At 33.3% G+C, this 23,208-nt stretch overlaps 1 protein-coding gene across 1 annotated transcript in view; it reads right to left on the bottom strand.

Annotated features, from left to right (window-relative positions):
• The window catches only part of LOC149564571 (E3 ubiquitin-protein ligase COP1-like), a 90,234-nt gene extending 70,431 nt beyond the window's left edge, over positions 1-19,803 (bottom strand). Inside the window, exons 1-2 of the mRNA XM_089818118.1 lie at positions 19,149-19,803; positions 2,778-2,855 (exon numbers count right to left, since the gene is read on the bottom strand). Of these exons, the coding sequence (XP_089674244.1) occupies positions 2,778-2,855; positions 19,149-19,487 (417 nt within the window). The 5' untranslated portion in view covers positions 19,488-19,803. The remainder of the gene's footprint in view (positions 1-2,777; positions 2,856-19,148) is intronic.
• Positions 19,804-23,208: the final 3,405 nt, after the last annotated feature.

Raw genomic sequence — 23,208 nt, 5'->3', positions numbered from 1 at the left:
CTCTGGATGATACTTGTATGTTTGTTTCCTTCTTTTCTTTATATGCATTATTTACTTGTATGTAGAAAGGATAGATAATCGATAATTAAGTTGTTTTCAGATGATTGTTAATCTAGTTACTTTCAGTTGATCATAAATACAGTTATTTTCAGTTGATCATTAATTTAGTAATTTCAATTGATCAAAAATACAATTATGTTTAGTTAATCGCTAATCTAGTTATTTTAGAGGATCATGGATACAGTTATTTTCAGTTAACCGTTAAACTAGTTATTTTCAAATGATCATTGATAAGGTTACGGTTATTTCACTTAATTGTTAAGACAGTTAATGTCATATGAAAAGGATTTCAATTATTTATCAATGAATGTTGGAAATTCTTTATTTAAACTGTCTTTGTTTTCGTTAAGAAAAATTGTTTGTTACAATAAGAATGTAATTCATGCCTATTTATTTGAATATGCATCCATGATTGGCTTGGAAACTATATTCAAAGAAAGTGGTTAGTGCTACATGAACGTTTTGCATACTCCCATTTCACTAAAGGTTGAAGTGACAGCCAAATTCCTTCCAAACATATTCAATACAATGCTTGAGATATAATCACTAAGGGCCCGTTTGGTTTGTGGATATCAACAGGAATTAGAATTGCGAATTCTAAGAAAATCGTAATCCATTGTTTGGGTCGACGAAATGAGAATTGGAATACGAGAAAATTAGAATTCCATATCCTCATTTATCCCCCAATTGAAGGATTCGGTCTTCCTTCCAAATAGTTGGTATTGCTCAAATACCTGTTTTAATTCCAATTTTGGGAAAAACAAGCATTGCAAATTAATACAAAAGAAACTTTTTTTAATGTCCGGTAGACCTAATTTTTTTTGGTGCTCAAACTTTTTGTCTGCCAGATTATATTCGTTTGCACTCCATTTTATCTCTACAAACGTTTTGCTCCATTTTCTCTGGTTTCTCACGTTATTTGTAGATCCATTTTTTCTCTGCCAAACGTTCTGCTCTCCATTTTCTCTAGTTTCTCAACGTCTCTGCAAAGGTATGGTTGCATTTTGCTCTCCATTTTGCTAGGGTTTAATGAATTTTGCTCTGAATACGAGGCCCTTCTTTCTTTGTTCATTACGGTGCTGCTGTTTTTACTTGTGAGGAGCTGCGCAAAGGCATATGCGCTACTTACCCAATCCATTATTTCTTCTTTGGTCGACCAAACTCCTATAGAATGGTGGTACTTTTGTGTTGAATGCAGATTCGCCGATTTTTTATGGCTTCTTTCTTGCACTAACCCTACCTTTATGAATTTCGCTGAGGTTCTGGTCGCGAGTTTGAACCCTAGCTATCGCAGTGGCCATTTGCTTCACTAACAGGGCAGTTTGTAGATTGTTTTCCTCTAATTTTTTTCATTTTCTTTTGGTTTAATTCATCTGCCATTGTGAGTTTTGGCGTGGCCATGCCTCATATCCAATTCCAGAAATGTGCAACCAAACGGTGAAAATGTGTATTCTCATAATGAATTCTTGGTGAACCAAACGGTCCCAAATCAAATCCTCAAAACAGTAATCTGGATTTCAAGTTCCAGAATCCCAAATCAAGGTTTCTGAATGCCAATTCTCGAATCATATTCCAGCAACCAAACGGGTCCTAAAGGGTGAAGTGACAGTCGAAATCCTTCGAAACATATTCAATACAATGCTCGAGATATAATTACCAAGACACTACTACCAAGAAAACATCTCTATTTCTCAAATGAATTGCTAGGCTATAGTTTGACATTAAAATTTAATTGGCATCTTCATCTATTAATCAGTCTTTACTAGTATCATTATTTTGTGTTATTGAGTTTTCAGGGTTGTACTTTAACTGAGGCAAGTGTTGAGTCTAATTGTTATACAAGTAGCTATTCATCTTCGAGCCACAGTTCAAAAAATCTTAACTTAAATAATAAAGCGTCAAATTCTAAATTAGTAAATATAAAAATAATAATATTCTTAAGTAGTTGATTAAAGAGAAGGCCTCCTTGGGGATGACCCCATGGTTCAATAGTGAAAAAGTGGCATTGTTAATGCTACCATGAAGGTTTGAAAGCCATGGAGAATAGAGAGAGGAGGAAGAAAACAATGACAAGAAAAAGTGATAGACCAGAGTAGAGAGGAGGAAGAGGAGGATGTGAAGGAGACAACTGCACATTAATGCCAGCTGGTCGGTCGAGCATTAATCTCAAGGATGAGGTCCCCTAGTTATGACCTCACTTGGACCAAAGCATGCACTAAGCATCCTTACAACTCACTGATCGAAAAATAAAAGACAACAGCTCCTAAATATAAGAAAATGGTATTGAGAAGAGAAAACAATTAAGCAATATTTTTTTCTTTGAATAATAAAAATCTTCAAGCTATAGAAACGTGTATAGAACACACTTCAATTTAAAAGGGCCTGGCTAGCTTGGTGACAACTCAAAGAAAAATCACTTTTAAGATCGAACTTTTAAGCATATTGAGTATCAATATTTGATGGCACGAAGAAAAATTTAAAAAGGAAAGGCCCATAAGAATGGATAGAATGTGTCCCTTTGAGTTGTTAAGACATCCCATTGTTCTTTATAATGATCTGAAATCAAATCAAACAATTAACACACCATTTCACAAAAAAATTTATTGCATTACAAAATAAATGTTCAAACACTGAAATGCATAAATCAGTAGATGACAAAAATATGATAGAGATGATTAAATGAATCCTTGGAAAGAGCAGTTAAAAGAAGGACTAACCTGTTGTAAGGTCTTTCGGAGATGCTTTGTTGGTGATGCCGTACTTGCTATTTGACAAACAGAAGCCTTCTTCAAAAGCTACAAGATATCAACAAATATTGTTATACATTATTATACAAGAGATCTCTCTCTTTTCTACTTTCATTATGTAATCTACACGTGCATATAAGCCATTTTTCTGTGAAATATTATTCTTCTCAATTGCCGTAAACTTATTTGATCCATATAATATTATAGTTTGATGATACTATAAATTTGATTTCAAAACAGACACAATGATGATCCAAGTCCTACATAGACATAAGTTGTCTCCAAAGCAAGAGAGGGGAAAGGGACAACAGACTCTAAATCTTCGACAGGATGAACATAATGTAAATGAAATAATCTGAATAATTGGGCTCTGAAAGTTTGGTTTACATTTTAACAAAAATATCAAGCCTAAAAGGCATATGAAATAATCTGAGTTCTTGAGCTCTGAAAGTTTGGTTTACATTTTAACAAAAATATCAAAGCCTAAAAGGCTGCACATTTACAAAACTGGAATTATAGTTGTTTTATAAGCATATATCTGCATAAATGCTTTAAATATTGGAATTGCAATTTGAAGTGTCTTACATATTAAAATAATAATCCAATCCCATTCATGGAGTGGGAGATTCCAACTCCAGTCAAAATCATAGAAAATGACAAATGGATGTCTCCACAATCAGGATGGATGAAACATAACTTTGACAATGAGCAGTGCAGCCATATTAAATCAGGAGGAATCATGGGCAGAATGTATAGTTTACAATGTGTAGCGTGAGGCTATGTTCGTTGGCTTAAAAAATCTAAAGAATAGTTAAAACAGTGAGGAAGAAAAACAGGTCATTCTATTTGGATTAGACTTTTGCAATTGAAACAGGATAAGAAACATTCAAATTGAAGAAGATCCAAAAATAATTATAAATACAATTAGGAGAAAAGGCTATTTGGATTAGATTTTTGCAGTTGAAACAGGATAAGAAACGTTCAAGTTCAGAAGGAGAAATATTCAAAAGTAAATATAAATACAATTACAAAAAAGGGCTCACCATGTTGAAAACTATCTAACATCTAAAACTAGTTTGGCCTCCCTTGGAAGCCCTCAAGGATTATACATTCCAGCATGCGTATAGAGAGGCCAACAAGTAAGCTTATTTTCTTGCCAACTTTGCAATTGATAGTAAGGAGAAAATAACAAGTTCAAGAGTAGATGCATGGAATAGTTTTGGGGAAATTTTCAAATTCAAATAATCATAGAAAGTCATCCCTATATGATAGGTGAAATTCATTAAAATCATAGCAAATATAAATGCTTAAACGAACAAACTAGCCGTATTCTCAGTTCTATTATGGCCTCATATAAGGCCATTCAAGATATAAATCATAATTACATTTGCAATCAAAAAATCAAGCATTAATTATTCAGCATTAAACTTATTAGAATATTTTAATGTTTCTTTAATGGTCATTTTAGTTAGTCTTTAATTTATTAGGCAGTTTTCATTTCTGTCTTTAGTTCACAATTGTTTCTCTTAGAAACAGTCTTTGTAAAACTATATATGGAGCTTTCATCTCCTCTATTTAATACAACATCAATTTACTATAACATGGTATCAGAGTGGGTCAATGGGATTTCATAAAATTTCACAAACTTTTTAAGGAAAATTTGAGCCTCTTTTGATTTGGAATTTCTTCCAAAAATAAGTTTTTTGATTTCTTAAAATTACAAAAATTCGGAGGTATTTTATGAAAAATTTGCAGTTCACCTTCGAAGATTTTTGCTAAAAAGGATGAACCTAGTCAAGAGTTTCAATTATGTGATTTCCTAATTTGAGCAAAAGTCTTTGATTTTCGAAGGTTGCATGTGAGTTGCATGTTGCATGCATGTACATTTTGTGGGTTACTCGCATGTGCTTTTTGTAAGTTGCATATTGCTTACATATGATGCTTACCACACAAAGTTTCATGTTTTGCCACGTACGGTTTCTCTAATGGGTTTTTATAACTTTTTCCCTTAAAATATTATTTGTTGGGTTTTGATATTTTTCCCCAAATTATCTGATGGATTTTAATACTTTATTCCTCAAAAAATATTTGTTGGGTTTTATTGTTTTTTCCTCAAAAATGAAGTTTTCTATTCGTTGACCTGTGTCTCAAATTCTATTTTTGGTTTTGATTGATATTTCACCTCAAAAATCATGGCTAGTTTTTGCGATTTTTATACTAAAAAATTATGGCTTTATGCAATCTGTTTTGAGTCGTAGTGCTCATCTACAAAAGTTCTTGATTAAATCTTGGAATCTGTTTTGGGGCATAGTGCTCATCTGCAAAAAGGGTTTGGGTATTTTCCTGAAAATTGTAGTTTCAAATTCATCTCAATGTCTTTGGCTACAAAGAATAATACCTAAGTTACCAGTTCGAGTTCGGGTTCGGGTTCGAGTTCAGGTTCGAAGAACCAATTCGCTGGTACGAAAAAATTTTGAAATGTGGTTTGGGTTCGTTCATACAAAAACATGTAAAATTTATACACACACACATAAATGCATATACATATGTATGCAACAAAGAAGAATGAATTAAGATTAAAATACTACATACTATCATAATAACAGAAATACTATAAACTTGTAGTCATAACATCATATCTATTATCAACACCAAAATATTAAAATAATATCGAGTCCAAGTATCATTTTTTTGACTTTCAACAATTAGAACTTTATACTAAGTTTTAATCATCTAATGGAATATCTAAATCTTCATCTTCATCTTATCATCAAAGGCATTAGTTGATTCACAAATGGTGCCAATGTCAATGGGATCAGCTACACTAATGACTTTTTGCTTTCTAAGTTGTTGAATCCTTCTTACTTTTTCATTGTACAAAGCTTGTTAGTTTGTAACTAACATCCTACTTGAAAAATGTTATATAAGTAGCTTAAAACTCCCTTCACCTATTGAAGATGTTGTCTAATGTTTAAAATATCATTTATCAAGATACAAAGCTTCCAATTACTTGGATAGGGGTCATTATCAGCAATTGGATATGAAAATTTCACTATAAGATATATTGAGTGCTAGTTTAATTTGATGTAATAAATATCTAAAACTAAGCAAATTTTATTTTGTAATGTTAAAAGATCTTTATTCAAATTCTATAATAATCATTTTCTGCACTAAATTATAGAATGTATCTCAATGGAACTGTACTTGGTTCGCACTCGATCTGCCTGAGTTTGCCTTGGTTTAACCATGGTTCTACCTAGGTTCGACCTAGAGGAACCAGCTTGCCTGGGTTTGAATCCAAGTCAAACCCAAAAGGGAACCAGGACCAAAACCAAGGATTGGTTCAAAACTCGCCTGCTTCGAAGGGTCAGGGGAGAATTGGGCAACTAGGAGTAATACCTTCGTTACCCAACATCAGATTGGATGGCTTCTTGGTCATTAACATTTGGCCAATCCTAGGAGGGTCTCAACAACAATAGAATGTTCTAAAGAATTTATGACCACAAGACATGTCTTCTATGGGATATTTAGATGATGACCATTAAGAGAGGATATTAGAATATTGAAATGTTTCTTTAGTGGTCATAGTTAGTCTTTAGTTTATTAGACAATTTCTATTTCCATCTTCAGTTCACAATTATTTCTTTTAGAAACATCATCCTTGTAAATCTATATAAGGAGCTTTCATCTCCTTTATTTAATACGTTTGCAAAATCTACAAATAATCATTGGGATTCTTTTCCTAGAAGAGTTTTCCTCATGTAAACAACTATGGCATTACCATGTTGTAAAGATTTATAAATTTTCGTATAACCCTCCTCTCAAAGTTAGTGTAGGAAGTTGTTTCACTACCTAAACTTTTTTTCAATTGGTATCAGAGTTTTATCACCTCTGGTTTCAATTGTGTTATTGAATTTTTGATAAGTTTCTGTGCAAGCTTGTGCGGAAGATATTGTGATCTTGTTGCTAGAACCTTCAAATAGCATTTATATTAAGGAGAATAGAGGTCAAGAAATTTTCCGGAAATTAATTTGACAAATCAAGATTAGTGGGATGTTATGATGAGAATATCTTTAGACCTATAAATCCTATTGTGGTTGCTCAATATGAAGTTATAGACCATAAAATGAAGAATCTAATTAGATCGTGTTTGGTATACACTATTTTAATTAATGTCCATGAAGAATCCTCTTGAACAAACCTATGGAAAAAAAAAATTGGTGAAATGTATACAAATTTATCATAGGTGAATAAGATTTTCTTAAGAAATTATATTTTGGAAGAATGTAAGAGGGTGGACGAATTAGAAAACATCTGAAAGCATTCAATATGTTGGTGGCTTAATTGATATTTTGGTGTCAAGACGGATGATAAGGAGGAGAAAAACCAAATCTTACTTGTACTTTTGTCTAATTTGTGTAATTATCTCTTTATGGCTATTGGCAATACTCCTATTATTATAAAGAATGAAAACGTTATGGCTTCTTAGTTTTTGAAAGAGATGAGGAGTAATATCAAAATTTAATTTGTTCTTTGTCTTATTTGAGGGATTCTCTTGTTTAGCTATTGGCAGTAATTCTATTGTTCTGAAAACTGAAATGTGATCAATTCTTTTATTTATGAAGAGGTGAGGATGAAGATATCCATCAATGCCAAGGAGGCCTTTATTGTTCATTGAATACTTAAAAGGGAAAAGGGAAAAAAAAGAGAAGTATGATAAATCCGAGTCAAAGGGGAGAGCCAAATCTCCTAGAATGTTGAAAGTCATTTGGTGAAATTGTAATAAATCAGGACACTTCTATAAGAATTGCAAGGAAGATTTGAAGAAGAAAAAGAAGAAATTCTATTCTGATTGTGCAACCAAGAAGGAAAGTGGTCATGCATTTGCTGTAGTTTTGGCCACTCGTGATGGTAATGATGCATGGCTAACTTACTCGGGTGCATCTTTTCATATGACTTCTAGTAGAGATTGGTTTTCTCAATGTGAAGAATGTGATACAGGTAAGTATTAGAATATTATAATGTTTCTTTAATGGTCATCTATTATTCTAATATGTGTCTTGGATTCTATTTGGTTTTCATTGATTTTTCACCTCAAAAATTGTTCTGAGTTTTGATCAATTTTTCACCTCAAGAATTGTGTTGGGTTCTCATCTATTTTTCTCCTAAAAAATTGTGGGCTTTTTGCAATTTGTTTTGGAGCATCATGCTCACCTACAAAGTTTGGAGGGTTTGATGATTTTTCCTCAAAATCGTTCTAGCAATTCTCAGTGTTTATGTGATGATTTCTGGTTAGATGTTTTGTTGATTCTAGGAGGGTTAGAGGCAGACTTATCTCACTGGCAGGCTCTTGTCTCTTGTTCCAAGCATTCTAAAGAAAGGGATTCCCCTCTCTATTATTTTATGGATAAATTTTAGCTTCTTGGTCATTAACATTTTGTAGATTCAAGGAGGGTCTCAGCAGCAACAAAATGTTTTGTAGAATTTGTGACCAAAAGACAGCAATTAAACAATGACCATTAAGGAAGGGTATTCGAATATTATAATGTTTCTTTAATGATCATTTTAGTTAGCCTTTAGTTTATTAGGCAGTTTCTTTTTTGTCTTTAGTTCACAATTGTTTCTTTTAGAAACATCGTCTTTGTAAATCCATATAAGGAACTATTATTTCCTTTGTTAATACAACTACAACAACATCGATTAACCATAACAGTAAGATGTACTTGAGTGATAAATCTCACATAGGTGAAATAGATCATTGCAATGTCAAAATTTCTTGATGATAGGATAAAAAGGATTAATGATATGTCACATATACTTGAACTAGCATGAAATTTATTATCTATGGTTAAGCTAATAGATGTAATCTTTTCTAATGCAATCTATAAAATGATGAGAGGTGCTATGGTGATTGATAGAGATGTCAGCAACTTGTCTTAGTTGGCTGCATACATGCACTCTTGACTGAAATGGGGCTATGAAAATCAAATGTGGGCACTTTGCTAGAAAAGGTGAGGGTTTCATCTTTCACAAATGGTCATGGATTTTGGGTATCTAAGAGCGCTCTTTCTTTTGAATCAAAGATACATACAATAAATTTTGTGTTATGGCACCAAAGACTTAGCCACATTGGAGAAAAATGTCACATCCCAATTTTTGACCTAATTTAAAATTTAGTTGTTGAGGTTCACACGAAGTCAGTTGACAATTAAATTTGTTATAATCCTGTGAAATGGTAAGATGGTTAGTCGTTATAATTTCATGTGAAGATAACATGCTAGTTTATTATTTATCACGAATTCATGGAATTGAAAAGACAGCTAACCGTTATGATTAGTTATAACTTGATATGATAATATGATTTAATTGCGAAGGATTTATTTGCAGGAAACACGTCAAAGGGGTGGAAGCATTGTCAGAAAAGAATTAGGCCCAGAAGCATCACCATCACTAGGCAAATGGGTTGAGGACCTAGCGACTTGAACATCAGGATACAATCGATGAAACTGCATGAGCTATTTAAATAAATAATTTGAGAAACATAAAATAATTGAGTTAAAATATAAAACATACCTCAAAGGATTTTTAATTGATCTTCATTATATTATTATAATAAATATTTACATACGCACATATAAATATAAAAATGAAATGGCATCAATAAATTATAATAATATAATTTAATGATGTCACCCCATTGATATACTTACATGAACGTATCTAAGTATATATTATAATAACAATTGAAATTATAATCCTTCCAACCTTTTAATCTTTTCTCTCCTCTTCTTTGTTTTTAATCGAATTAACACTTGGAAATTCGAATTGACACATAATCTTTTTAAACCGATGAAAGCCAAGAAGTCACAGCTTGGATCTTTATTTGAAAGCCGTGAGAGGGGTCGAGATCTTGAAATTCCTCACTCAGCCACATCATATTGTCTCTACCACCTTTAACACCTACTTGCACCCATTTCCAAGAGCTGGAAATCCCCATCTTTTATCAATCTATCGTCCATTATAAGCAGCAGTCTTGCCGAATACACCCAGACATTAAGGATTAAGTTTTCTGCATTAGATATGTCTGCAATATCTTAAGGCGAGCAGACTTCCAATCAGATGCCAAGTTCTCAAACTTCTTTACCACCACACACCCATATCAGGCCTTGTCAAGCGGTTTGAACTTCTACTCCTTGTTGTGCAATAATTCCAACTAAAGATCTGTGATCAAACGTTCTGCAAGTAGCATCTCAATGCAACAAGAGAGGACCAGATAGAGTTCGAATCCTTCGGTACAATATCAAATACTCAACAAGTCATGAGTTTATCTTTCCAAGTTTTTAAACGCAATTCTATAACAGTCGGCTAATATCAGAACTTTCTCTTGTGTCTATATTCATGTTACTTTAACTTGCTCAATGAACCTTGAAGATTTATGAAGAACTTCTTATTTTTCTTCATATCCAATTAAGTAGTATCCCATAAGAAGAGTTTCCAAATACAATAAGAACTTGAATTATTGTTGCTTTTTTTCAAGAATAATGACACAACTTATGGTGAAGAGGTGTGAAAGGGCAGAGTGCTCGTAATCTTTTAATACACCTGGGATTCACCGGCAATGTAGCCAAGAATGGTGAAGAGGTGTGAAAAGGCAAAGTGCTCGTAATCTTTTAAGACACCTGGAAATCACTAGCTGTGTAGCCATGAATGGTGGAGAGATGGTATAAATCTGCAAGAAAACAAAAGAGAAATCAGACATGATTAAAATTAATAATCTTATTTAATAGCTCATGCATGATCCTATTTATTGTATTCTCTTGTTGTCAAGTCAAGTGGTGTGTTTAGATACAAGGATGCTCAGTGGATGACAAGATGTTCCCTATTTATTCCGGGTAGGGAGGGCCTTTCTCATTAGAGATTATGTGGGGAATAAGTTAAGGTCCTAGGTTGGGTGGTTAAACCCCTGACAATGTTTCACCTCTCCCCAATTTGTCGAACGTATAACAGAAAAAGATAAACTATACATTCAATTGGTTGTCGGAAACAGATATTTTTACTTTTATGATGCATATGCAAGACTAAGGTAAGATTAATTGAGTTATATCATCGTTATAGTTATTTTACATTTAGTTGCTAGATAAAGATTTATCTGATAGATTGTTATATCAATCTTTCATTTATATGAATAATAAATATGAGCATATCTTCTAATCTTATATTATTGCCATAATTAAGCAATCGGAAGGAAAGGAATGATACAGTGGTATCTAGAGCCCTAAATGATACAGTGCTATCTGAAGCCCTAATTGATTCAATGGTAATTGAAGCCCTACGTGATACAGTGCTATCTGAAGCCCTAAATGATCCAATGGTAATCAATGCCCAAATTGATACAGTGTATGTGGACTAACCTGGGTGGTTGCAGAAGCATCCCTACAACGATTTCTTGGTTCAAATTCCATGGTATGTAGTTTTTAATTTCTATAATAAATTCCTTGATGGTGTTTTAAATTCTTAGTTAAGAAATTTTGTTTAACTGATTTTAACTGTCAATCTCTTTCATATGAACGAAACTGATTTAACTATCTTCCTATGAAAATGAAGTAATAACTGTATTTCTTTGAGTATGTTAGTTGTTAATTAAGACCTGGGAAAACCGTTTGTTACAAAAAAAGTCTAAGGACCTTGAAAAATAAAAACCTTGTTGAAGGTTTGAATTGATTTTGATTTATATGAGCATTACATTATGCAAAACAAAATTGTGTTTGATTTTGCTCAAGTTCTCATAAATCTTATGATGCTTTAAAACTTATTCATTCTAATGTGTTTGATCCTATTGATGTTCCTTCCATTGCAAAATACACATAATGTATTTCATTTGTTGATGATTATAGAAGGACATGCGTATACTTTTTAAAGAGTAAATCTAAAGTTTCCGATCAATTTAAAGAAGTTGAAGAAATGATACAATTGCAAATTGGAAAGACAACAAAATGTTTGACAATTTATAATTGTTTGTTTGAGTTTTTAACTTCCATACATTAGGATGTATTTATAATTTCCTACACATTTTATTTAAGCTTTCTTAGATTATTAAGAGTGGTTAATATGAAGGTGTGGAGCAAACTATTTAAGCTACATGTGTCACTCACTCCCAAACATGGGTAGTTGAATTATACACGTTTTGGCTTAATGTCACACCTCTCATAACCTTTGTTACCAAATTATTCCATAGCAAGTCCAAAGTTTGGTCCTATTCTTGTAAAAGTTTGGTCCTCATCATAATCTTGCAAAAGTTAGCCCAAATTTTGTTAGACAAATTCGGCACAAATTTTGTTGTTTTTATGGCAAATTTCCAAGTTTGTAGCTATGTGTACAAAAAGTGTCACACTTCTATAAACCATTATTCTTGACAATACCCATGAAAGAGAGCATCTCAATAGGTGGCTTATAGCTCTCTATCTATGACGTGCAAAGGCTATGAGATGGTGGCTCTCAAATGAACCAAACTATGCAACCCTTCCAAGGCACACCATAGAACGAGAGATTCAAAGATGGGAGCAAGAATGATAGCATTCAAGAATCTAGAATGAATGAGAAGCATAAAGAATGAAGAATAGAAGATAAAAGAAGAGGAGCTCCACAAGTATAAGATCTTCAATCCTACAGCATAACATTAGTAAAAGAGTGGAGTTGTGGAGTAAGGAGAGAGCTCTCCCTTTTAAAGAGAAGTGGACAATAGAGATCATGAGGCAAGATGCATGTGGTCAAAGGTGGATTTTGAAAGTGGGAATGATCCATGTGCACAAGTATTTCCACCAATCATGATGAAGAGTTGACTTTTGTCCCCCATGTGGGACAAAAATGTCTTTTCTTTTATTTTTAAATAAGGGAAATGTTTTTGTGTGTGCAACTTAGGATAAGAGATGAGTGGGGAATTTTATTTAATTAAAAGGGGAACATGCTCTTTTAATTAAATATGAACTTTGGATAAAGTGGTCAAACTATAGGATAAAATCACATAAATTGATTTTTAGCAATTTGGCCTAGGAAGATGATTAATTAATTTAGCCAAAATGCTGAGAAGGGGGCTAATACTCTAGATGACCATTTTTAGGTGTTTACAGTAGCAAGACCCAAGTTGAATTTTGCCAAAAAATGGATATTTTTTACTTTGTTCAAGTTTTTTTGGCTCTATCTTACTCTCCAACCCTAAAATAGACCACCAAAAATCTCATTTGGACTAAAACATTAATATATATGGTGGTGTATTTTGCCATGTTGCTCCACAATTAGCATAGTGGTCTATTAACTAATTTTTTGTTGCATGTGTGTGTATGCATATATATATATATATGCTTTTGTATGAAAAAACCCAAAACGAATTCAAACCCACCCCAAAAAAATCTCGAACGAATTTCGAACCCGAATCTCAAACCCACATCCAAATCGGCAACTTGGCCCATAACCACTATTTTGTCATTTCCTAAGTGGGTTACAAGGTAGTTGAGTATCTCGCCCTCTTTTGTCTTTATTTGTCACCTTTCATAACTCCTTTTTGTCTTCATATATTAAGATTATGCCATATGTTATAGCATTTGCCAAGTAGGAAAAAGCTCCCACATTTTATGGAGACTAAGACTTAGTGCATCTGTTAGATGAATATGCCTTTATTTTTTCTATATATAATAAGCATTATACTCTCACCATCACAAGTTAAGTAATAGCTTGGTGAGAGTATTGAGAGTCTCCTCAAAATTCTTTCTTTGTCTCTATTTTTCTCTCATTTCATGTCGCTTCATTCAGCTATTTTAATCTTTAACCATTTGTTACCTACAGTTGCATGTGATCTACAATCGACGTCACATCCTAGCTCAATTCTCGGATTCTTGATTCTCACAAAATCTAGCAATAATGGTGGTGATTTTTAATCTAAAGATTTTAATTAATTCAAGTAAAATTGTGTCATTAATAGTAATAAGACAACTCCTTATTCTCCACAACACAATGGAGTTGCAAAAAGAGTAGATAAGACCCTACTGGATAAGGCCACAAGTATGTTGAGTAATACTAGTAAATAGCAAAAGTTCCAAGTCAAATTTGTTGACACTGTTTGCTACTTGATTAAAGGGTCCCCTACATTATCTCTTGTTGATAAAAATGCCTCTGGAGGGGTATTACAGTCACAAGTCTTCATTTAGACATCTTAGAAATTTCGGTTGTAAGGCGTATGCACATGTGCCAAACGAGAAGCGAACAAAGTTGGACAACAAGGTTGTCAAATATATCTTCATCAAATAAAGTTATGGTGCGATATGATACAAGATTTGGGACCTATTACCGAGAATTTTAAACCTAGAAACTTTTGAATTTTTCACCCACCTTCATTTCAACTTGTGTTTTAAACTAGGAAGTTCCAAATTTGAAAAGAAGGCTCTATCCATACATTTCTCAAAAGTGCCTATACAATTGATGCAATAAAGAAAAATAATATCCAAGTAAAGGTATCTTCGAGATCTCAATATCCTACTATTTATTATCGGCCCTTGACTTCAAAGCCATATCAAATCCTCAACATACCATAAATCTTTATCATCTCTACAATTGGTAATGTCTCATATAATTTTTCGCATAAATCACAATTGGACCCAATCAAACTTATTCAAATTGGTTTCGTGAACAATGAAATTCGTGAGTAGTCAATATGTCAACCCCTTATCGAACCCCCAAACCAAATATTAAAGTGCCTAAATTCCAATGAATACCAATACACCGATTTGATGGCCAAGATATTATTAGACTTGATAAGAAATTTAGAATGAGACTTGATTGACTTTGTAGTCCGAGCATTGAGGTTGGGAGATCTGAGTCCATTAGAAAGCTTGAAGCAAATGAATCAAGTTCCAAATTTCCCAAAAATTCTGAATTTCGAATGCCATCACGGGGAGACATCAAAATCACCGATAATGAAATTTATAGATATGTGGTTGTAGGATGGGGAATCACAAAGAGCAGACCTCTGAAAGGCTGCAAATCCTTAAAGCAAACACCAACATCTGGCTTGAAGCTGAGATCAACCAATTTTTTTAACCCCTCTTCCACTCATGTCGCAAAGTGCTTTGAAAGAAGATTCACAACTAGAATCGCTAAATCAAACAGTGTAACAGATGTAAATGTGAGCCCTATATATATATTAGAGCCTTAGCGAAAAGCGTGGACTACTGCTTTCAAGAACTGGAATTGGAATGATCTACCAGCACGCATTTGGAGGTCACAGTCTAGGTTTTGGAAAAGGTATACAAGCATATCATTGTGCCTGTGTTGCGGACCAAACTGGCAATGTTCTGCAACACACATGTAATATCCCTAATGAATATCCTCTCCCAATAACTCCAAATTAATTTTCAGAATGCAAACAGATAGCTTGTGTGATTAAAAAACCTTGGAAATTTCTAGTGTATTATAATATTCAACAATACAATAACATGACCAGAAAAGCTCATATAAATTCTTCACAATATGTTACTGCATTATAAATTAGCAACACAACCATGAACACCAAATAACAAAACTTAAAAACAGTATTACAGTCAGATTGGAACACTCTGAAAGAATTTGTAAGTGGACATGGACCAATGACATGAAAGAGAGGATATAAAGTCATCTTCAATGACATTTTTGGCAAAAGAAAGAAGACTTGGATGTGACAAAACAGCACATGGCTAAGTAAAATGGGATATTTACTTGAACACTTGCCGCACAGATGGTAAAGAGATAAAGGCTTTTGTTATGGATAAGTTCCACAAGCATTCTTGCGATAAAGGGCTAAGGAGAGAGAAAAACTATTATACTGAAGAGTTTAATCCCACTCATAATCATCATCAAAAAGCATTTGTAGGATTCAATATCTCTTAGAAAATCAAAATTCATATTGCTCGATTAAGCACTAACACTCATCAACTTCATCGTGAAATGCTAGAAAAAACCAAAATAAGCTTTGGAGGAAAGAGAGTGCATTTTTTGCACTTCAAGAAAAGTGGAAAAAGTAAAGTATTTAATTTTAGAGTGTAATGCCTTCAAGGACAACATGTACAGCTATGTCAATATCTTGACAGCTAACCTATAATGTCCTATTTCTACGAGATAGTAAATGAGTTGATGGTTGGCCTATCACCTGAGTCATTGTAGACCAACAGGTTGATAATTTTCCATTTTAGAGTGTGATGCCTACGAGGACAGCAAGTACTGTTATGTTAATATCTTGACACCTAACTTGTAATGTCTCCTTTCTAGGAGACATGAGATCAATTGATGGTTGGCCTATCACCTGAGTACCCTAAGGCCACAAGTCAATAAGGGGGACTCACCACAGGACTTCTTGTGTGATTTCAAGTTGTATTTGAGCAATATTCTAGTTAGTCTAAGGGGTTCAGTTAATATCGGAGATCATAGAGCTTTCATTTGGATTTGAGCCTTGATTTGCATTTTATGAGAAAAATGAGAAAATAAAGTAATATTTCTTAAGTTTGGGTTATAATCAAGGTTGCACGGGATGGGGGTACTTGGGTACCAGTACAGGTGCAGGTACGGTTGTTTTTCAAAATAGGGGACAAGGGTACTTGGGCATGTCAACTTTTTATTTATTATAGTTTAACATTTTATATAAAATCTGAAATTATGAGTCATGACAATGGTTTTTCAAAACAAGAACAATGATAAAGTTTGCAAATGTAATGTATCGTTTTTAGTTTCATGCTATATATTTGTAATAATAATATATGATAGATGCATAACAGAGAAGGCAGACTTTACAAATGAACAAGAAGATCATAAATCATATAATAATGACATATTGCTAATGATAAACTCCTGACTTGAACAGTGATGAGTTTACTGTTAATCAGTATTGTATCAAAGTTTCAAACTGATTACGTATTGAATTAAGCTTGATAAACAACAAGCTGACACACAAACAAGAAACCAAAAAAAATAGAAATCTTAATCAAGGTCCTTAGCTATGCTGCTTTCACTGAGTACCTGGTACTTTGATACATGTAACCGGTACTTGGGTACGTGGGTACAACTACCAGGGGTGTGGATACATGTACCATGCAACCTAGGTTATAATAATATAATAATAACAAAGTGATATTATTTTTCCTTTCTAATAAAATAATAAAAGTGATATTGCGATCACTTTAAAATAAAGCCGTAAAGTAATAAAATAAAATAAAGTTATTTTATTAATAAAAGGGGCAAATGAAACCCTATTTAAAAATTAGGGTTGGGGCTGAAAATAAGAAGTGGTTTTTTGAATTCATTTTGGTCATGCAGGTTGAGAATTTGAAGGAAATTAAGGGAATTATCAGAGCATTTCTACAAACCAAGCCCAAGAACGTAGCCTCTTGTGCTTTCGAGGATGGACGAAACCCCAATTGGCTAGAGAATCAGGAGTTGTTTCATATCATCAGGTGATCAGCAGAAAATACGCCATCAAATTGAGAAGAACCAATCACAAATTGCATCAATACAGCCCAGTATTATTATTTCAGTCATTATAGAGAGCAGATCTGGATCACAGAGGGGACTGTGTGCTTTCCTAAAAGACTTCTTGCCAAAATTGAGAGGAACAAATCACAAATTGCATCAATATAGCCCAGTACTAGTATTTCAGTCATTATAGAGAGCAGATTTGGATCACTGAGGGGACTGTGTGATTGCCTAGAAGAATTCTTGCCAGCCGTACACCCGCTAGAAGGAGCTGAAGTCACCTCTCAAGGGGAATTTGCAGAGTTTGCAGATTGAGTGATCAGAATTTTGTAAAGTTTGCTTCAGCAACTAGATTATTGGTTGATATTTGGGTAAGTTTCATCTCGCAGAGCACTTGAAGGATTCAAATTCAGAAGAATGTGCAGATTGGTGGAGGGAAAAGGAGCTTACATTCATTACAAATCTGAATTGCCAAGTCTGTTATCCAGATTTTTCCCAGCTGGGCCATACCATTCAGACAGTTGAAAATCACAGTTTGGGGACCAATACATCAGCTGGACGTAATTTATCAACAGCAACCTACAGATCAAACCAAGAGATCAATGAAAACATGTCATTTGTGACATCTCTCAACTAGCTGCACTACATCTCCAGCTGTATGGAGAAGACAGGAAGGAAGCGCGATAGGGTTTGAAGAATTCTGTAGCAGATCTGGTACTTTTTAGTGCTCACAATGTATGATTTTAACCAATTGATCAGTATATTTTCAGTTTGCAAATAAACTACCAGCAATTGTGGTCAACTTACAAACCTAGTGCAATTCTGTGTAGATCATTTGATAGGGATCTAAGGTTTTCAATCTGATAAGTTTTGCAATCAGAATTTTTTTGATAATAATGGAGACGTACTTGGTATAGAAACTTTGTTGACTTCAGTGCAAATTTATTGGTTATGTTTCTTTATTTGGCATATGTGAAAACCTTCTTAAACAAGCATCAAACTAAGCAATAGTGACCTTGGATGACAAATGTCAATAAACATAAACTGAAGAAATCAGGACAGAATTGAGTAGGGATCTTTCATGACCCTTGGGTTGATTTATTCAGTGGGAGGGCATTAGGGGCACTCATCATCATTAAATTGCACAAGAAAAGAGCCAAAATGCAGAAGTCAGATTATGAGGCGGTCTGTGCCATAGCGAATCTTGAGCCTAATCGACATAAAAATAATATAGACGCATGGTCATTAAAATAATTTCTTGCTTTCTATCATTTGCACTTTACATTTAGGCATACTTTGCATAGACAAAAATTGCACATTTTTTGAACAATTATTAAAAACTTCCCGCCTTTTGCTCTTTAGAAGCAGAAGGGTGGAAATTTAAAGTATAAAAATCTAACTCGGCCTATCTAAGATTGAATTGAAGGAATTTTAATAACATTACCCGCTTATCCAACTTTTACTCTAAACTACAGTCTTGTACTTTTAAAGTTGAACCAAAAAGTGTCCCGGTTCAGTAAGGATACATTTAACATCAGAAAACATTAACAAAAAAAATTGCTATTTCTACGCTTGCTAATTAAATTTTCCATAGGATATTCAAAAAGTCTCCGATTAGTCGTAGTACAGGGTAGAACATTAACGCAAACACCAGAAAAAACCTCATACAACGGACAATTTCCGCCGCATTTCTAAACTTCCGAAAATGACGCTTAAATGCACATAGACAGCATTTCTCCAGCGGAGAAAATGAAAACACTTTTGAGCTAAAGTTTTATTAAAAAAATCGACTTTTAGATCCTACATATAAAACAAACAGAAAATAATTAAGTTAAACGATAGAAAACTGACCTTATCAAGCAAAAAGTTGGGATACAACTGTTCCTTAGTCAAATACTGTCCACAGCAAGGGCAATTGTTCTTGTCCTTCAGATGCGTCATAATGCACGTATAGCAAAAGCTATGCCCGCAGGCCGTCAGAAAGGCATCCTTTATCATCTGCATACAAATAGGGCAAACAAAATCCTTGTCTACATCCAAGCTATTTACACCGGGGAGTCCCGGGTTCGATCCCAGCGAAATCCACTCTGCATTATCGTCACCGTCTTTATTGAGGTCAATTGATCGGGCCTCCTGTACATCCTCCGCCTTAACGGAAGCATGGAGGCAATCACCAATCGATCCTCCCATTGTTTCTCTTCTCTTCCGCCAATCAACAAAATGGCAGAGCCATGTAGTATGTTTTGATGACTGGAAAAAGAGCAAATCTCAGATTGACTCTGTTTCAAGTCCTCTGGAGTTCCAGAGGCCTAACTAGGGTGAAATTAGTGTGCTGCCGGGGTAGACAAAATGTGAGGGTGCTATTTTCCCACGGTGACATTGTGAGGCTGACAGCCTTTTTAAATTATTTTCTCGAACATGTCGGGTATTAAATTAATGTGATAGGTTGAGAAGCGTGTAAAATGTGAGGCGGGGGTTCGAAAGGCCTGGACAGCGCGAGTCCCGACAAAAGATCATTCTTTTACTCCTCCGTCGTATAAATCCGATGAATGCGGGAAAACTTTATGGTCGTCATGCTTTCGTTGAACGAATCAGGTAAACGACTTGCGATTGTTTGTTTATATTTTCTGTCTCATTTTGGGACGTGACGTGTGGATTAAACAGGTGGGTTTTTAATGAGAACCAATGGTTGTGTTAAATGTTAAGGTTTTAGATTGGATTGTGATTAAACATGATTCGCCATGAGGATGAGAAGGTGGGAAAATTGAATCAAAAAATAGCACTATAATTGATGAATTATGGAAATGTTCTATGTTAAACAATAGTAGTATTATTTGTTGAAGGATTTTTTTGGGATATATTTGCAAAAGAATGGGACAAGATTATATTGTGGATGTCGTATTTAATTTGGATTTATCGAATTAAAAAGTAATTTATGTGAAGAAAGTTTTTTTAAAAGGTGTTTTCTGTCTTTTTCATATAGGAAGTTATAGTCATTGTGTTTGGTCAAGCTTAAAGAATAAGATAAAATTATATTATTAGGGATGTCTGGGTTAATTTGTACTTATCAAATAAATTACAAAGCTATTGATGTAAAGAGCTTTCAAAAAAAAGTGAGTGTCTTTTTCATATGGGGGGTCCTTGTTTGGTCAAGCTTAAAGAATAGGATAAAATTATATTAGTACAGGGTGTTTCAATTATTTTGTAATTATTAAGCCAATTAAAAAGCAATTTGTATGAAGAGAACTTTCAAAAAAAGTGTTAGTGTCTCTTTCATGTTGCAAGTCATGGCCATTATACTTGTTTCTAAACATAATGACCTAATCTAGTAGGGGGTGTTGGGTTAATTTTTAGTTATCGAGCGAATTAAAAAGCAATTATTACAATGAAAGCTTCCAAAAAAAGTTTGAGTGTCTCTTTCATAGGTAGGTCATGGTCATTATGTCTACTTCATATATTACGGAAGCAAGAGATTATGTCACGACTCACTTTTCGACATGTTATTTATTAGGACATGTTATGAGTTCGACTCTTAGACTATGTTTGACTATGTATGACTCGACTTGAGTCTAATGCCTTTATATTTTGTTTAGACTTTATTAGTGAATGATATTAGATGGATAAATCTAAACTTTATTAGTGGATGATATTAGATGGATAAATCTAATATTAGATGGATGATATTAGTTGTCGTGGTATTGTTGTATGTTTGACTTTATGGGTTAGCGACATGATGGATATTGTATGGCTATATTTACAAGTTGTTATTTTTTTATTAGATTATGTAAAATGGTTGATTTAAAATCATGTTTCAAATTCGTGTGTATATGGCAATTGAATGCTTAAAATTCATATTATATAAATGTTGAGGAAATTATGAATTGTGATATGAGATGTCTTGTGTATTTATTCTATGATATGTAATCTTAATAATATGGTTGATAGTCTGATGAGTTGGCATGTTTGAGGTTGTGAGTGTGTAGGTATTGAAGGTAGAAGAGTGGTTGAGGTAGAAGAGTTTAGCTCCTCGGTAGGGTTGGTTCGGATGGTATGGTGTGGTTATGCACGCACACACTTAATTTGTTTTTATTTGAATTTAAATCGTTTGCCTTGATTTTATTTTATCTAGATGTATTAAACGATTTGTTACATATAAATAGAATAAATGACAAAATGAGAAGATTTAATGATTATTTCTTTTGAAATATTAAAATTTAGATTATTAATAAACAAAAAAATTCTTATTTTCCATTTAGAATTTAACATGTTCAAAATTTTGAATCTTAAATAGTTAGTTGAGAAATTAATTGGTAATTAATATTTTTTCAAAATTGAATAAATTTGTGGTTATGAATTAGTAAAAGGTGAATTTAATAAAACTATGAGTTTTTAAACTACTCAAGCCAAGTGGAATTCGATGGGCAATGGGAAATTAAGAAGGAGACTTTCAATAATTAATCGTGTGGTTGGTTGCGTAAAAGAAGGGAGATCATTTCAAAAGAAGGAGGGAGAGGTCATTTTAGAGAAGAGAAGGAAATCATAGGAGAAGAGGAAAATTCTTTGGAGCTTCCTATTTTCATTTGGAGGAGGGGTTTTTCAGAAGTCTTGGTGTCATACTTCGATTATTTTCAAGTTCCTCTTATTGTTTGTTTCCATTGTTCATTATATACAACTCTTTTATGTTCTGGCTTTTATGACAAGATATGTTGTATACAAACGATATACCATTAAGAGCTTATAAAATTACTTATTTTTAAAATTTGCAAAGAAGTGAATAAATCAGTTTAATGCTTGGATAGAAAACAAACAAGTAAAAACGTTAGGAAATACTTTGAGCGGCTGTTATTATCAATTTTCATGGTTTTGTTTTGGGTTGAGCATACCAGTAGAAGTTTTAGCATATGCTAAATAGTGTAATCATTACCTTATGTTGTGGATTTTTTTTATTTTTTTATTTTATTAACTTGGGAAAGTCATTCCAAGTATTTATGGAGAGTCCTCTATGAAAACATTTTTGTTTTAATTATGTGAAATCGATGTTCTTGTGAGATTGATGTCTCATATGAAACCAATGTTCCTATGAAATCGGTGTTTGCTATGAGAATGGTGAGGAAAAACTGAATTTAGCGATTTTTCTTTGATGTTAATAGAAATCTGAACTTATCGATTTGATGCTGGATGTATAGGATTTTAATAATGTTGTTTTCCATAGTTGATCTTCTGCTATTGATGGAGATTTTGACCTATGTCATACACAAATCAGGGTCAATAGTTATTGTCTTGCACTAGCGAATGAATTGATAATAAAGAAATAACAATTATAACCCCTCAAGCATTCTTGTTCAAGCCGCTAAGTCGAGAGTTAATAATTTTATGGTTGTAGATTATCAGGTTTAGAATTGGGCTTCTTCGGATGACATTGTACCGAGAAGGGTGTGTTTTATCTTTTGTTTGCAAAGATAAGTTTTTAATGAATTCATTGGAGTGAAGTAGTACATGTTTGAAATTGCTACACATTTTGATAGTTAATAGCAGATATGACTGTAAATCATGATTAAAATCATTATTATAACAATCTACTTCATGTAAATCAGTAAAAAAATTCTTCCTTTTTCCAATGACAGTGGAGAGGAAACTCAAGAGTTCAACTTGTTTATCCATTCTTGACATCCTAGGAAAAATTGGATTTCCTTTATGTGATAGTGGGTTTGGATTTTAATTATTTGTTTTTAGTGTTAAAAGTTTAAGTAAATTTTAAACTAGTTAAATTATTTTAACTCTCTCCTAACGATCTTGTATATTTGTTTACCTATTTATATAAATTTGTATTCTGAAGTAAAATGTTTTACTCTAAGGAAGGGTACTGAATATGGGTTTAAAGAGGAGGGTAATAAATGAAAAATTTGCATTG

The sequence above is a fragment of the Cupressus sempervirens genome, chromosome 3 (genome assembly GCF_028749045.1).
Source record: "Cupressus sempervirens isolate cs-2001-9-10 chromosome 3, ASM2874904v1, whole genome shotgun sequence".
In the NCBI taxonomy this organism is placed as follows: Eukaryota; Viridiplantae; Streptophyta; class Pinopsida; order Cupressales; family Cupressaceae; genus Cupressus; species Cupressus sempervirens.
Note: the sequence above shows the minus strand (reverse complement) of the source record. Positions and strands in the feature narration are given on the sequence as shown.